Source organism: Brachycentrus maculatus, unplaced genomic scaffold (assembly GCF_059751285.1).
Source record: "Brachycentrus maculatus isolate JH-2025_06_01 unplaced genomic scaffold, ASM5975128v1 h1tg000066l, whole genome shotgun sequence".
NCBI classification, from domain to species: domain Eukaryota; kingdom Metazoa; phylum Arthropoda; class Insecta; order Trichoptera; family Brachycentridae; genus Brachycentrus; species Brachycentrus maculatus.
Window position 1 is genome coordinate 525841 of NW_028280820.1, and position 17235 is coordinate 543075.

General features: G+C 30.7%; 1 protein-coding gene across 1 annotated transcript; it reads left to right on the forward strand.

Annotated features, from left to right (window-relative positions):
- Positions 1-1787: 1787 nt before the first annotated feature.
- Cyp304a1 (Probable cytochrome P450 304a1) lies at positions 1788-16206 on the forward strand. Its single transcript, XM_088256762.1, has 9 exons — positions 1788-1884; positions 3029-3274; positions 4460-4623; positions 5650-5922; positions 6624-6735; positions 8672-8852; positions 11012-11129; positions 13224-13365; positions 15564-16206. The coding sequence occupies exons 1-9, from the start codon at positions 1788-1790 to the stop codon at positions 15731-15733; spliced, it is 1503 nt and encodes a 500-aa protein (XP_088112888.1). The 3' UTR covers positions 15734-16206.
- The last annotated feature ends 1029 nt before the right edge of the window (positions 16207-17235 follow it).

The following is a 17235-nucleotide window of genomic DNA, read 5'->3' on the forward strand; positions in this document are numbered from 1 at the left end:
AATCAACAAGCGTAATTCGGATTTGTAAATATTTTTTCCAATATTCCAGATTGCGCAATATAATTTTTTACTTTTCGCAAAACTATTTTTTCCTAAATGTTTGAGATTGTTTTGTTGCAAGCCAATATCAAAAATGCCATATTTTTTATTAGAATATATGGAAACATCTATAAGAAAGGTTAAGAAATTCTAAAATCGTACAATTTACTGATATTATCAAAGTCACAGTCATCTTTCTAAAAGCTTTCACATTTTTGTTGATCACGGCCTGCTGGGTAAGGCCATATTAATACCTTCAGGAATTGAAAGGGTTAAGTTCCATTATGATGATAGTTATTGCAAAAGGTGATAGGTAATGTGTGTTAAAAAAATTAACATATAATAATAATAAAATATATATATAGTTTTTTTTTGTACATACTGAGCAACCAACTTAAACATTTATATAACAATAATGTCTTCTGGATCAATGACGATCTCTCAAATCAACTTCATTTTCAATTTTACAATATCTTCTCGATAACAGATAGGGTTGTTGAAACTTCATCTGATATTGTCATTGCCGTACTTGGTTCAGAAACTCCGATATACCGGCTTCCATTGAATTTAAGGTGGATAAGGAATTTTATACCTAAAAAACATCACACCTGAGATATTATAAAATTTTATATTTGAAAAATAGCCTTGGTCTTACAAAAGCTCAAGAAAACCAACAAGCGCAAGTGCAACATGTAACATATTGGTCTTCAGACCAACTTATAATGCATGTAATGAAAACTTTGGGTAGGTGTAAGTGTGTAAATAGCCCTATGGTAGCGGTGATAGTCAGTGATTTGGTGCTAAAATTTTAACAATCAGCTTGTATCTTGGTGAACACTAGAGATCTATCTAATATTTGGTAATTATTTGTATTCGGCATAAGATTTGTTTGAAATACCAAATTTTAAAATACAATACACTTGTATTGTATTATAATATTATTGTAATACACTTATATTGACTTAAAAACATGAATCATAATCATAACTAATGTGTTCTACACTATTCCTGCACATGTCACTCAGTTACCTATAAAAATTATAGATAGATGTTTGCAAACAAAATAGTAAACTAAACGAAGATTTTAATTCAATTTAATTCAATTTATTAAACAAAAAATAAATATATACATAACAAACAATATTCAAGGCGTATGTATCAAAAGTAAGCAAGAAGACTTAAAGGTGTAGAAGAATCCCGCTTCGGAAAACTCCTTCGGACACATGGAACAGATCAATATCCAATGTGATATTGTTCAACATTTACTTCACTTTATCTATAACTATATCAACATTTAGTTTATCTATATCAATTTATATTTTAACAACCACCTCTTCGAACTAACTGGCTTAGCAGAGTCGGTGCAAACTCATAGTAGCACATCACTAAATATAGTGTTACTTGAATGTTGGTGTAATGATTGTCCTAAGAGATGGGTACTTCTTGAAAGGCAGGCAAAAATCTGTCTGGTTTTATACTAACTTAAATAAATTCAAGGCATTAAATAATTCCATTCCTTCTACTAATACACTGATTGGCATAGTAATTATAAATAAATAAATCAATATTATTTTATTTATCACGATAAAATAAATTACTCAATGAAACAGATTTATAAGGATAGTTTATTTTCTAATTAATGTTATCTATCTTGTGAGATAAATCGTAATTATTCTAATGCTGTACAAACATCACGGAATATAAATGCTTCTATTAAAGATCTGCTGGGTGCTGGAATAGTCTTTAAAATGATTGATTCTTCAATATTGCTGTGCATTATCATAGTTTTACTTTTATATTCATTCTATAAGTTTGCATTCACAAAACCTAAGAACTTTCCACCAGGTAACTACATAAAACATTAAATTCATTTAATATATCAATTGGTTGCTAAATAAGGAAATTAATAAACAAATGCATGTAGGATGAAAATATGATGAATCTAGTGCATTGTATATTAACTAAATTACTCATTGAGATAAAATAATTAACAAGTCATAAAACACAACTTTAACATTGCTGTTTTATGAAGTTTATTTTCAAAAATGTTTTTTATATAAAATTTTGTTGATTTTTATGAATATTTTTTTCCTCATTCCCTTGTACATCGACAAGAGAATCCTACAAAAAGAAGTGTATAAGTTACATAAACCTTATTTTAAAAATTTACCTTATTACCTTATTTTAAAAATCATAGTACAAAAAGTTTTATCAGTATTGATTAAATTCTTTTTCCTGTGAACAGGGGCACATTTAAGGTTTTATTTCATTGGACTTTAAAAAACAACATCTCAAAGGCTATCACAGTCTTCTTTAATACGACTGATTTGACTGCCTTAGCAGGCAGTCAAATTTTTTTGAATTTCTGTCAAGTTTTTTCAGCATATCTTTGCCTATGTCTGCAAAAGCAGTCTGAATATTATTCTTTGGCTGACCAAGGTTCTTTGGACAATTCATGTAAACCAATGTTTTGAGGTAGCCCCACAGAAAATGGTCACAAGTGGCTAAATCTGGCAATTGCGCTGGGTAGTGAAGATTGCCCCTAAGAGACATGAGCCATTAATAATGGAAGTGTGTGCCGTGGTGCCATCCTGTTGGAACCACACATCCCCTACATCCATTTTTTCCAGTCTGTGTATAAAAAACTCGAAGAAATATATGTGGCAAAGACGTGAAAGACAATTCATGTCTGTTGAGACATTTTATACATCTTGATATATTGCCTTCAGGTGTTGAATCCTGTGTTTGAGTACAGTGAAATGAAAATTTTTGTCTAAAATATTTATTAACAATAAAAATAAAATGTTATCCAATTCTTTTAATGAACCTAGACGTTATAAAGACCTGAGTCATTGTCAGCCATTGCTACCATGATAACAAAATCTAAATGGATGATTTTTTCCTACTTTTCATGTTTTTGATTTGTAAATGAAGAATTTCAATATTAAGTAAACCATGTATGATAATTTATGAAATTAAAAATTTCCAGGTCCTCCTCGTTTACCAATATGGGGCAGCTACTGGTTCTTGCTAGCTATAGATTACAAATTTCCAGCGCGAGCTATCGGCTGGTTGTCCCGTTGGTACAAAAGTCCCTTGATTGGACTTTATCTGGGAGATTACCTCACACTAGTGGCACATGGTCAGGCCGTTAAGGAAGTTCTAGTAAAGCAAGAGTTCGATGGTAGAATGGATACTTTACTTGGTACTCTCAGAGCTGAAGGGAAGAGACTAGGTATGTGGTACTATGCATATTGAAAAATCGTTAATTAAAAAATGAGGGAGTAAAATTGAAAAAAAAATCTAATTTCGATTAAGTAACACAAAAAAATTTATTTCATATTTTATTGTTAACAAAATAATAAAAGTGGTGAGTCAAATTGTAATTTTTAATCAATTCAAAAATAAATATCATAAAAGACTAAAGAAAAAATCTGTCTATTTCATAAATGATTCATGCAAAATTTGCATACATCGCTCACTCCTTTCAAGAACGTCATAAACCGAAATTCGTCAATTTTCAGTTGTGCATGTTTTCGGAATGGCCAGAAAATGTACTATATCCCAGCAAAAGCGGCATATTTTTAACTTAATATTTACCCGCTACAGGGCAGAAAGTGTTGTTTTTGCATTTTGAAGAAAAGGTATTGTTTAATCATTTTTTTAAATATACTAAATATTTTTCAAATGGAGAAAAACCGTTCAAGTTTTACCTAAAAAGATCTGTTGCACAGTAAAAAGTTCAGTAAGCGGCTTGATATTTATTTTTAATACATTGTATTGTATTTTTAAACTTTAAAAACGTTCTCCTGAAAAATCAAGTTTTTTGATTTTTGACGTTCTTGAAAGGAGTGAGCGACATGTCATTAATTTAAATTTTTTTCATTGTTAGGAGTGTTTAAAGTTCATATAATATGTTATCTTTCGTGAGAAATATGTACATACATGTTTTTCACAAATGGATATCAAAGGTGAAGGGCCAGAAAGTATGTCAGTGTTATAATACAATAACATTTTGTTTATGCAAGATATATAAATACTAAATACATACTTAAAGGTATGATAATCTAGAACTAAAAAAACAGTTTTTGCTAAGAAACATACAAAAAAGTATGGAAAAGAAAGGTAAAGAAATTATTTCTAATGTGTTATATGATATATTGATCCCAAGCCCCGGCGATGTGCCCTGGAAGACCACTGAAGACCATTCGCTAACCGTACTCAGCAGAACTTCAGGAAGCTGGACTGACCTGGGAAAAAGTCATGGACAGGGTACTTTGAAAATGAACATGGAAAAGAATCAAACATATTTTGGCTATGCTGCTTCATTTAATGCCTATTTAAAATATTTGATACATTTATAAATCATATATTTTAAGATAAAACTGTTTCAAAATAACTAAATATAATTTTTTTTCAGGAGTATTCTTTACTGATGGTCCTTATTGGCACGAACAGCGTAGATTTTCATTGCGTTACATGAGAGATTGGGGATTTGGTCGCAGATGTCCAAGACTTGAACAAATCATATCTGATGAGATTGCGCAATTAATTAACCTTTTAAAAAACCCAGCAACTGATCAGGTACTTTTTTATTAAACATGAATACTGCTAGACCATAAAAAAATAAAAATGATATTTAGAAATTAGAAAAGGGAAGTTTATTAGAAATACCCAATGATTTTGTTTAACATCAGAATCATATTATTGATTCAAATATTTTTTTAATAATTTGGTTTAAAGATTTTAATCTTTTAAATTTGTATATGTGTGTGTGTGTGTGTGCAGTGCAGTGCCTTATGCACCATTGCGTGTAGATGAGGGTAAGAAGATGTTTAATAACACCATCTTAAATCATTGGAAATATTTTGTATTCAATGTACATGCTTACACAATGTTCTGACTAACTAGCAAAATATTGTTGATGAAATTTAAAAAAAATATATTTGTACTTTGGATTGATCCAAGTAGACGGAAAAGGGTCGCATTTTGCTATATGTTTTTAAAAACCAATAAAAATATGTATTTTTTACGTTATTTATTTATATCACATATCGCTCACTCCTTTCAAGAACGTCATAAATCAAAATTTGTCAATTTTCAGTTGTGCATGTTTTCGTAATGCCCAGAAAATGTACTATATCCCAGCAAAAGCGGCATATTTTTAACTTAATATTTACCCGCTACAGGGCAGAAAATGTTGTTTTTGCATTTTGAAGAAAATGTATTGTTTGATTATTTTAATAAATAAATTAAATATTTTTCAAATGGAGAAAAAACCTTCAAGTTTTACCTAAAAAGATCTGTTGCTCAGTAAAAAGTTCAATAAGTGTCTTGATATTTATTTTGAATACATTGTGTTATATTTTTAAACTTTAATATCGTTCTCCTGAAAAATCAAGTATTTTGATTTATGACGTTCTTGAAAGGAGTGAGCGATATATATTTATTGGTATTAATAATATAACAAAAAAATAAATTACTTTGTAAAAAAAATTTTGGGGTTCACATCACTGCATTTCAATAAGAAAACAAGAAATAATTTTTGTTTTGCATTTTATTGTTTTTTTATGTAATTAATTTTTTAAATGTTTGACTAATAATTTTCAGAGTGTTGTAAAAGGCAACCTAATGCATATACCAGATGCCCTCTTTGTACCATTTATAAACTCTTACTTGGGAGTGGTGATCGGCAGAGCTCTGGGAGAAAGTTGGAATGAGCAACTTCGAGAAGTGGGACGAGCTTCAATACTGTTTCAGCAGTCTTCTGATGATCTTGGAGGAGCCCTTGCATTTACACCGTGGATAAGGCACATTGCTCCCCAGGGAAGTGGATTTGCACCACTGTGTTCCACCAGCCGGATATTACTTAAATTCATCAGGGTATTCGTTTTATTATTTTAAGTCCTGGTTTCTACAAGGAAAGTTAGTATTTTTTTATTCCTTTCATTGGGTGTGGATAAAAGTCAAAAGAAGAATAATATTGAAAAAATCAGGTTTACATTGTTTGAATACATGAGTCTTTCATCCTTTACTGCAGTGCTCCGCAACTGGTGTTCCATGGCACATTAGTGTGACGGGAGTCGGACACAGGTCTGCTGCGGTCAAATTCAATGTATTTGAAATTTTATTTGTATTTAATACACAATGACAAATTATATTTCATAATATTTATATTTTTGAAAATGATGTATTTAATAATTATTAAAACCAAATAATTTTTCAAGAATATCCTCACATTTACGACAAAGCAATCTTAACACTACTTCCATTTTGGATGACATATTTATTGTGAGCAGAGTTTTCCAACTCTTGTATTATTAAAAATGATAAGCCGTCACATTGGTCTTGACCAAGAACCTCGGGTTGCACTGTAAAAAATCGAGCTGAATATAAAACTTTTGTGTTCATTGAAACAAGCGCACAAGTATCACATTAAATTATTTTTTTATAATACACTTTGGAGCGATCTAAAGATACTATAAGGATGTATTAAAAGTATGATTGAAAGCGTTTATTTTTTTTTCCAGATCAAGATAATATTTTTTAATTATTTTATAAATACATATTATTTTCTTTTTCAGGACCTAATAAACGATTGCAAAAATTGCTCTACTAATGAATATGATCAAAACTTTTTTGATAAATATGTCAGAAAAATAAAGGAAGATATTGAAAATCATTCTTCATTTTCTGGTGTGTATTCAAATTTCTGTACATAACTTATTCCTATTTACAAAAGAAAAAAAAAAATGGGTCAAATAAAAAGTCTGTCATTTTTTGGTAAATCAATTTTAATCACGTACATATTGACCATTATTATCTGTGACTTTTTGCCATTTTTCAGGTAACTTCATAATTCCATTGGTGTTGAACTTTTGTGGTTTAACCTTGAAAAAGTAATTTTCAGCGGCGTTTCAGTCGGCCAATTTTTTACCATCAAGAGAGTTTTGCAGAGACCAAAACAAATGGTAATAAGATGGTGCAAGGTCCGGACTGTATGGTGGATGCATCAAAACTTCGCAATCAAGTTTCGTCAATTTGTTCTGAGTCATCAAAGATGTGTGTGAAAGCGAGTTATCATGATGGAACATAACTCCCTTTCTGTTGGCCAATTCTCGTCGTTCTTTCTGGATTGCTTCGTTCAAACGGTCGAGTTGTGCACAATACAGAACCGAATTGATGGTTTTGCCACATTTCAGCAGCTCATAATAGACAATTCCCTTCCAACCTTTGAAGTCGTTTGTGGAGGGTCACCAGCCTTTGATCATGATCGCTTGCGCTTAATATTATCATATTTTAACCACTTTTCATCGCCTATAATGATTCGCTCCACAAATTGTTCGATTTCCTTGCGTTTCAGCAGTATTTCACTGATGGTAATTCGGTCAATAAATTTTCTTTGCGTCAATCATCTTAACTGCATTTTTTTTTAATTAAAAAAAATATATATTTGTGTTTTTATTATTTACAAAAATACTTAAATTTCATACTATTTCTGTGAGCCTAAGCGGCTCATTATTAAAAATAGGAATAAAATTGTGGTAGAGTGGAACCTTCGAACCCAGAAACTCTGACTCAAGAGTCCGCGATACTAGCCACAGGACTACGATCCGACACAGTTAAGCCTTTGACCCAAACATTGAGCTCCTTTTTGAAGCCTGCTCTTTTCAAATGATTTGGAACTGTCATGTGGTTGATGTTTAGTGCAACCGCTATTTCGTGGCAGCTTGCGTGCCGGTCTTGCTCCACCAGTTGTAAAATTTCATTGACATTTTTAGAAACTGGCCGACCAGAGCGAGGTGCATCTTTAACATTGAAATTTACGGAATAGAATTGAGCAAACAACTCCAAGGGTCCTTCGTTTACTCACAGTATTCTCACCGTACACTTCACAAAATTTTCAGCATGTTTTTGCAGCATTTTTACCTTTTCTAAAGTAAAAAACCATCACAGATTGCCTGCAGGCGTTCTATTATCTCTGCCTTCTCTTGCGGTGAAGCGGCGTGATGGATAGTTAGTTAGTGTAAAAAGGAGGTGGACATTAGTGGCTTGCAGAGTGTTTATAAATTATAGAAAACATTTTACTTTTGAATTATTTATGTTTAAATCGTGGTATATAACTACAAAATTTTCTGGCATAGTAATTCCAAAAGTCTTAGTAACTAAAGGGTTAAACAGGTCACAATCGATATTGTTTTTAATTCAGGTTTTCCTTTCCTTTGTATAAATTAGTTAGTCTTTGCCTCCTTTCAAGATCATTTTCAAAGCCTAATATTTGTCATGTTAGTTTTTCTATTGTTATTTCTTTATTATTCACTTGTCTAGTGTATGTACTTATTCTACAATATTTTGAGTGTGTTCAATTTTGAATTCACAAATACTGCATTAGCTCTGCTTGGGAGTTATTTTTTCAAGATTTTAATTGATATCTCAACATAGATGGACAAGTCTATTAAGATGTATCGTATAAATAAGAAATATGGAAGTTTGACATTTACGGGGCTTACAACTTTTCATTGGCTGTTTTAAGTAGTGTTTTTGGTTACAGATAATGTAATAATTTCATTCATATATTTACCTACCATTGATAAATGTTTAAGAAAATTGTTCTGGATATCTTTTTTTTTAGATGATCAACTAGCCTTAGTGGGAGTAGATTTCCTATTTCCATCAGCATCAGCTGTGACCGGAACTCTAGCTAATCTTATTAGGGAACTTATGGTAAGGAGAGACATTCAGGATCGCATCCACGAAGAACTGGATTCTGTAGTCGGCAGAGGACGACTACCAAATCTTAATGATAGAGAAAGGTATTATTAAGTATGTACACCAAAAAAATTTGAAAAAAAAGTAACATAAAATTGTTAAGTATTATTGACTGGTTAAAATAAATACGTTTTTATATACTTATAAATAAAATTTGGCCAATGTGGTTGCCTAGGGCGGTATGTCCAGGGAAGGCACTTTAAACATCAAAACAATACAATAATTAAATTTAAAAAAGCGAAAATAAAGTAGAGCAAAAATCTCTCCCCTCCACAGCCACAGTAAAATGATTGGCTCAATTTTCAGGATACCATTTTTGATTTTTAACCAATCATGAAATTCACAAACAATTTTTTTGTTAATATTTTTATGGCACCCGTCCTTAGTGTGTTAAGTAAAATCTAAAAATTTATCAAATAAAGTTATTCAAAACACCAGATACAATCTTTGATTTTCTCTATAGATTACATTATATATTATATAAGTTTAAAAACAATTATTAAGTAGCGCGGATAATAGCGAATATGCATAGTTTATCCAAAAGTATAAGTAAACATGTTTTGTTTTACTTAATTATTAGATTTTTAGTATGTAAATGCACAATACTGAATGTCTTTTAATATAGGTATAATATATCATTAAACTATTAATACACATTTCATGTTTGAATCAGAGTGCACACATCAAACTGATTGGTAAACAAAGGAAAGTATCTGACAATGAAAAATAAAGTACTAAATTTTCATATTTACATTGGTGGCCAAATGTATTAGGCACCCCCTAAACAATTGGTTTATGTATTTAAATACTGTGACCTTGGAATTCTTTTCGAATTGTATCGTATTTTGATGGATTTTACCTACTACTTATTACCTGCTATCCCGACCTATGACAGTTAGGGGCGTGGTTTATTTAAAAACACTCTTTTAACTAATATCAAGGGTCAGTTTTATATGTGAAACATTGCTCTCCAGTTATTTTAATCAGTGAAAAAGTGCAATTTTTTGTACCTTCATTATTTTATATTAAAATGACAAAAAAACGTGATTTGAGTGAAACTGAGCGGTCTCAAATAATTTTATTGGATTCAGATGGGTTGACCCGGGTAAAAATAGCTAAAAAAATCAATGCTCCCAGTGTACGGTCCAGATAATTTTTAATTTTTTTTTTTAATCTGGTTCTTATGTTTATGTTTTTAGAATACGATGCAGTACCCTATGCACCATTGGGTGTGGATAAGGGTTAAAAAGAGAGGGAGAGTTGCACACAAGTTACCATTACAAGTTTTTTTTTCAAATTTGTATATTTATTGGTGTATTCAATTTAAAATTGACAATCATTCCTTTTTTCTTTGACCCTTATCCGTACCCAGATGGTGCATAAGACACCTCTTAGAATTGGTATGGAAACACCTTTAGTTAACAAACTTGTCTATTACTACTACTACTACTACTACTATCACGCCGTTTCCCCGCAGGGGTAGGCAGAGAGGATGGAACGCCACACTCTTCTGTCCTGACATACACTCCTAGCCTCCTTCACATCCATACATCTAGTCATACATGCCCTCCGATTACGCAGACTTTTGACACCGCCAGATTTTAGGTTCTGATTGATCTGATCGTGCCAAGTCTTTTTCGGTCGTCCACGTTCTGTTTTCCCTCTCACATTCGCCACATATATTTTCTTAGTCATTCTCTCGCTATCCATTCGCTCCACATGTCCATACCACCGCAAAGAGCTCTTTCTTATCTTTCAATTATTCCTCGTTTAGCCTTACATTCCTTTCTTATATCATCGTTTTTAATTCTGTCATACAATGATTTTCCACACATTCGTCTGAGGGAGCGCATTTCAACAGCATTCACTCTGCTTTCATCCTTCCTTTGCCAGTTCCATGTTATTAATTATATAACTTGTCTATTAATTATATGAAATCACTCTTACCAGCTTGTGTAACTCCACTAATTACAATTACAATTCTTTTTAGTTAGTTAGTTAGTACATTATGTAATTGTAATTAATGGTGTACGAGTTACACAAGCTGGTAAGAGTGATTTCATATAATTAATAGACAAGTTTGTTAACTAAAGGTGTTTCCATACCAATTACATAATGTACAATTACATAATGTACAATGCCTTGAAGTCAAGTATTTAATTTATCACATCGATCTGAGATTTATAAAGGTTTATTTTTACAGGCTACCATTTCTAGAAGCCACCCTGAGAGAAATCATGAGATATATTACACTTGTTCCATTGGGATTACCTCACCGTGCACAAGTTGATACAATATTTAAAGGTTACAATATACCAAAAGTAAGAAATTTTAAACATCACCATAATTCAAAAATATTTCAGAATTCTGGTCCCTCCAATTTTTTTGAACAAAAAAATTATCAAATTAAAAAAATTATTCACTAAATTTTGAAATACATTTACAACATAAGATATTTAAAAAATACATATTTATATATAAGTGATTTTTACACTGTAATATTTATTCAATATTACCCTGGACTGGTACCTGAAGCGGAGGGCTGATCACCTTTCCTTCATGTGTAAACGACACTGCGTTTATTTGAAACAGTGCCCTATGCAGCATTGGGGTGCGGATAAGGGTTTTATTATATATATATATATATATATATATATATATATATATATATATATATATATATATATATATATATATATATATATATATATATATATATGTATATATATATTTAAACTAACGTAAACTTTAATCACACAAATTAATAAAAAAATCATTTACATTTAAATTGCGGACCATTAAAAAAAACAAGAAACATTTTGATAAATAGTTCATTATGAATAACTTCTAGGATTCTGGGTATTCAGTATGATAACATAATTTTATCTGTCATTAGTATAAATTTAATTAGAGCAAAAAACAAAAACAAATTATTTCCAAGAATTGGTCAGTAAAAAAATACGAATATATTTATGATGTGACTGAATGAGATTATCAACAACAACAAAAACTTTTAAAGTATATGATATACAGTGGAACCTCTCATAACGAGTAATTCGCATAGCGGGCAAAAAAATCCGAAAATGTTGCTCCCTTAACGAGGGATGTTTCGCATAACGAGTAACAGGGGAAGGGCAAATCCCTTTTTCAAAACATTCACTTGTGAACCGGGATTTTCACGGCTTGGGAACGAGTTACCAAGAGGACCCTCACTTCTGCTTGGAAAAATTTTGGCCAGAGAGAGTTGTCAAATGAGATTTTGAAACAGTAACTGTGGAGTCTACAGTCAACGAGATTGTGTCATTAGCTAATATCATGGGACTCGAGGTGAATAACAAAGATATTGAAGAGCTTGTGAAAGAGTAAAGACAAGAGCTAACCACCGAAGAGCTTATGGAGTTGCATCGTGTTTTACAGCAATACATTACAGAGAAGAGTTTGTTAATGGAGGAGGAGGAAGTAGCATAGCAACAATCTTCAAGCACAATAAGAGAAATGCTGAAAGCATAGGAAACTGTTGCATCGTACATTAAGAAGCATCACCCTAATAATAGAAGGTGTCTATTCCTGTTAGGTGTCGAATTTATTCAATGATAATGCTGTGACACATTTTTGCAAAATTTTGAAGCGTCGGCTAAAACAAATGTCTTAAAACAGTTTTCTAGCTAAAATGGAAAAATTATTTTTCATAAACTCATATTTTTATTAAGGTACTTTTTTTTAAAATCTAAATTATATTCCAAGTTTTAACACTCCTTAACAATTTATAAGTAATTTTAATTGAATAAATGTTAAAAAAATATAAAAAATATTGAGTTTTCTTTTGACTTGAAACGCATTAACGTATTTTCCATTGATATGTATGGGATTTGTTTTGCATAACGAGTAAGATACTGGAACGAATTAAACTCGTTATCAGAGGTTCCACTGTTTATATAAACTAACTAACCATCACGCCGTTTCTTCGCAAGGGTAGACAGAAAGAATAAAATGACATACCACCCTGTCTTTGCAAACATTCTTCACCTCTTTCACATTCAAGTATCTCCTCATACATACAGACATACCTGAAGTTTTCCTTGGTCTTCCTCTGCTTCTTTTTAAAACTACATTTGCCTCATAAATTTGTTTCACCGTTCTTTCCTCACTCATACATTCCACATGTAAAACCATCTCGACACAGCTTTCTTAATTTTATCGATAATGCTCATCTCAGCCTTGCATCCTTTTCTTATTTCACCATTCGAACATCTATCTTACATCGTTTTTCATTAAAACTCATCAGTCAAAGGTATAAAGACAACTTATTTGGAATAATTTTATCCATTTCACCTTTTCTTTCAAATGCTTTTTTTATTATCAAAATAGTAATGTACGGTAATTAATTTATGTACTTTTCAACTGATTATTTTAAGGGTACTATGATATCAGTGAATTTACTAGACTACCATAGTGATCCAGAAATATGGGGAGACCCTGAAAATTTCAGGCCTGAGAGATTTTTGGATGATGAAGGACTCATTTTAAAAAAGGATCCATCTCTTCCTTTTGGAGCTGGTAATTATCAATATTTTAATTTATTTCACTGTATTATCTTAGTCAGAATTATTTAAACAATATATTTATATATATATATATAGAAGTTCCAAAAATTTTAGTAGTGTGGTTGTTATCATGGGTAAAATGGTGATTATTACACATGAGTAAAATGATCACCATGAGTAAAATGATCAACCAGCCTATGACGGTCGTAAGCCCTGTAAATGCCCAGACTTCCATATCTTAGAACACACTCAATTAACTGTTGATACTGGGAGATAGACGAGACTATGAAATGTATGGATGAATTGTTTTTATGAATAAATGGCAAGTGAATAACAAATTGTCATACTAATAATAGAAAAAATGTGTACTATTGGAATATTTTGTGGCTTAACACATTAATATTCTCAATATTTCAATGTCAAAATAAAGATGTCATGAATAAAATAATGACCTTTATCACTGCGGCTGATAAAAACGTCTGTGGGACGACCACGACATATAAATTTAGAGATGTGACAAATGGGTCTGTATTACTTTTTAGGATGGTGTATTGTGGTGGTATTTGTTAATTTTTTCGGTTTATATTTCTTTCCAGTTGAAGGTTTTTTTTATGTCAAATTATCATATATCGCTCACTCCTTTCAAGAACGTCATAAATCAAAAATTGCAAATTTTCAGTTGTGCGTGTTTTCGGAATGTCCAGAAAATGTACTATATCCCAGCAAAAGCGGCATATTTTTAACTTAATATTTAACCGCTACAGGGCAGAAAGTGTTGTTTTTGCATTTTGAAGAAAAGGCATTGTTTAATTATTTTTTTCAAAAAAGTAAATATTTTTCAAATGGAGAAAAAAACTTCAGATTTTACCTAAAAAGATCTGTTGCACAGTAAAAAGTTCAGTAAGTGGCTTGATATTTATTTTTAATACATTGTATTATATTCTTAAACTTTAAAAACGTTCTCCTGAAAAATCAAGTATTTTGATTTATGACGTTCTTGAAAGGAGTGAGCGATATGTATAAATATATACATATCATACACCTAGATCAAAACTGTCTCAAATAAAAAAAAAAGATTTTTTAGATAATAACGTATTCGGATTCTACATATGAAGACGCATATCGTTGTCATCCAGGAGAAAGTGACCAACTACCAAAACGTAAAATGTTCAGCCTTTTAAGTCATTTTTGCTTGGCAAGAAAATAAACATCAATTCAGTTAGTTATTTTTAACAAGTCAATATATTATACTTCCAAGTTTAAAATCCTTTGGGATTTTTTCAGGGCAATATTAAGCTAGTAAGATATCAAATAGTCAATGATCACCATTTTGTAAAACAATGCACTTGGTCACTTTCTCCTGTATGACTACGATATATCAATTTATCCGATTTGTCAATATCTTAAATATTCTTCAAAAGATAGCACTAAATGTTCCTTTTGGTGAATAAAAGAGCCCATGAGCCCTCCACTAAAACAGTTGTAATTTTAATAGCTGCCATAAAATTGAGCGGGATACACATACGTTGGTGGTACAAAACAGATTTATTTCAAGTTGCGACAGTTTTGGTGATTAGATCTTAATCAAATGGACAAATATTCACTGCTTAATTTCAAATTGCAAACATTTTGATGAGTCAGGTACGAGATAAATTTATGTTTATTTCAACTTATTTCATTTCAAGTTTAAATAATGAGAGAAAAAACTTCAAATATGTAGTACAAAACAGTAGTAACTTAAAAAATCCTATTTTTAGAATAATTAGACCATTGGTATGAAATGTTTTAAAGTAAATATTTTTTAATATGCATTGTTCATTCACAAAAGAAAACAGGAGACTTCTATTACATAAGGCGACATCACTATACGTTTTTCGTCTCTCCTGAAAAAACAGTTTTTTTGGGTTGATACTCTTTTGATCTAGGTGTGCGTTATATCTTTTATGCCACTATCACAAAAATGAGTGTACCCAGGGTTCAACCTAAAAAAATCAAACTGATTATTTAGATCGTAATATATGATTGGATCAAACATTTTTTTGTATATGAGGTGGTTGGTTATTTAGGGGGGGGGGTGGGTAGTAACTACCGTTCTTGAGGTGGGTAAAATCGGGGACTGCTAGCCATGGGTCTCTGTCCATTTTCAAAATGTGTGATAAGTTTGTACCAAGGTTTGTTTTCTCGTATTAATTGATCTTTTTATTTTATTAGGTAAGAGACTGTGCGCTGGGGAAACATTTGCTCGACAAACAATGTTTTTGATTACTGCAGGACTTCTACAAAATTTTACTTTCGAATTGCATGAAACCATCCCGAAATTGAAGCCTGGCTTAAATACAATACCTGAGAGTTTTTATGTTAAATTTACTTCAAGAGATTAATACATTGAAACTTTCAAATCGAAAAGTAAAAAAAAAAACATGTTAAAAATAGTATGTTTTATAACAAATTCATAATATTATTTAGTCTTCACATGAATCACAGCACTACTTGTGATATTATTGGGAGAGTTAATAAATTGTATAGAATACAGTCAGAAAAACCTCAGTCAACCGGTGGTGTCTAGCAGTATTGAAAAAACCAATAACAGAAAATAATTTAAATACTGCATACAAGGTTATGTTATTTTTGTAGAGTTTAAAAATGGAAACGTGGTGGAAAAGATGCTCCTTTAACAAATGTATATAATTTTCATTTTCCATGCTCAAAAAAAAGAGTTTTGAAAAATTTATTTTGCCTACACTGTACAATTACATGTTTAAAAAAATAAATTATGTACAAAGTTATTAATTGTTTCGGCATTAACTTTGTGGTAAGACATGTTACAATGATTAAATAAAACACTTGTTTCATACCACTTGAGTTTTATTAAAGACTACTAGTTTCAGAAGCTAAACTTCCATCATTCAGGCCTGAATAAAAACTGTTTTTATTCAGACCTGAATGATGGAAGTTTAGCTTCTAAAACTAGTAGTCTTTAATAAAACTCAAGTGGTATAAAAACAAGTGTTTTATTTAATCAGTGTACAAAGTTACATAAACTAACAGCCCATAATACTAACAGTATTTCTTAACCCAGTGTTACAAAATTTTAAGGGAGAACCTTGATTTTATTTTTTTTATTTTACATAATGCTCACTCCTTTCAACAACGTCATAAATCTTAAATTTTTAATTGCGCATATTTTCGAAATTCCCAGAAAATGTACTATTTCCCAGGAAAAACGGCATATTTGTAACTTAATATTTACCCGCTACAGGGCAGAAAGTGTTGTTTTTGCATTTTGAAGAAAAGGTATTGTTTAATTATTTTTTTAAATATACTAAATATTTTTCAAATGGAGAAAAAACATTCAGGTTTTACCTAAAAAGATCTGCTGCACAGTAAAAAGTTCAATGAGAATATTGAATATTTATATACCTACTACATTTTTAAATAAAATACCAAACATATCACATTATAATTCCTTGATATCTTAACAGATTGATGGTTATCAATTTGGATAATAAATAAATCACTGAATAGCTAATGTCTTAATACCATTTATATTATTAGGTAATCATAAAAGTAAACTTACGCTTATGTGATTGAAATATGAACAATACCATGTTGAAAACAACTGTATGGAAAATGTAAAAAAAAAAGAACAGAAAGGGAGCATTTTAAATTCTCTATACTTGATAAAAAAATATGATGCTTTTTTTAAAAGTATATTATGTACGATAGTATTTTTCAACACCTAAAATAAGTCAATATACTGGTTCTAGTGACGTTAATGAACATGGTGAAATTTTTTCTTATTGGGCTAACCATTTGTTTCGAGATTAGTTAGGAGAAGTATATTTTTATGTTAATCTTCCTAAATTCTGAACTTTTTGTTTAA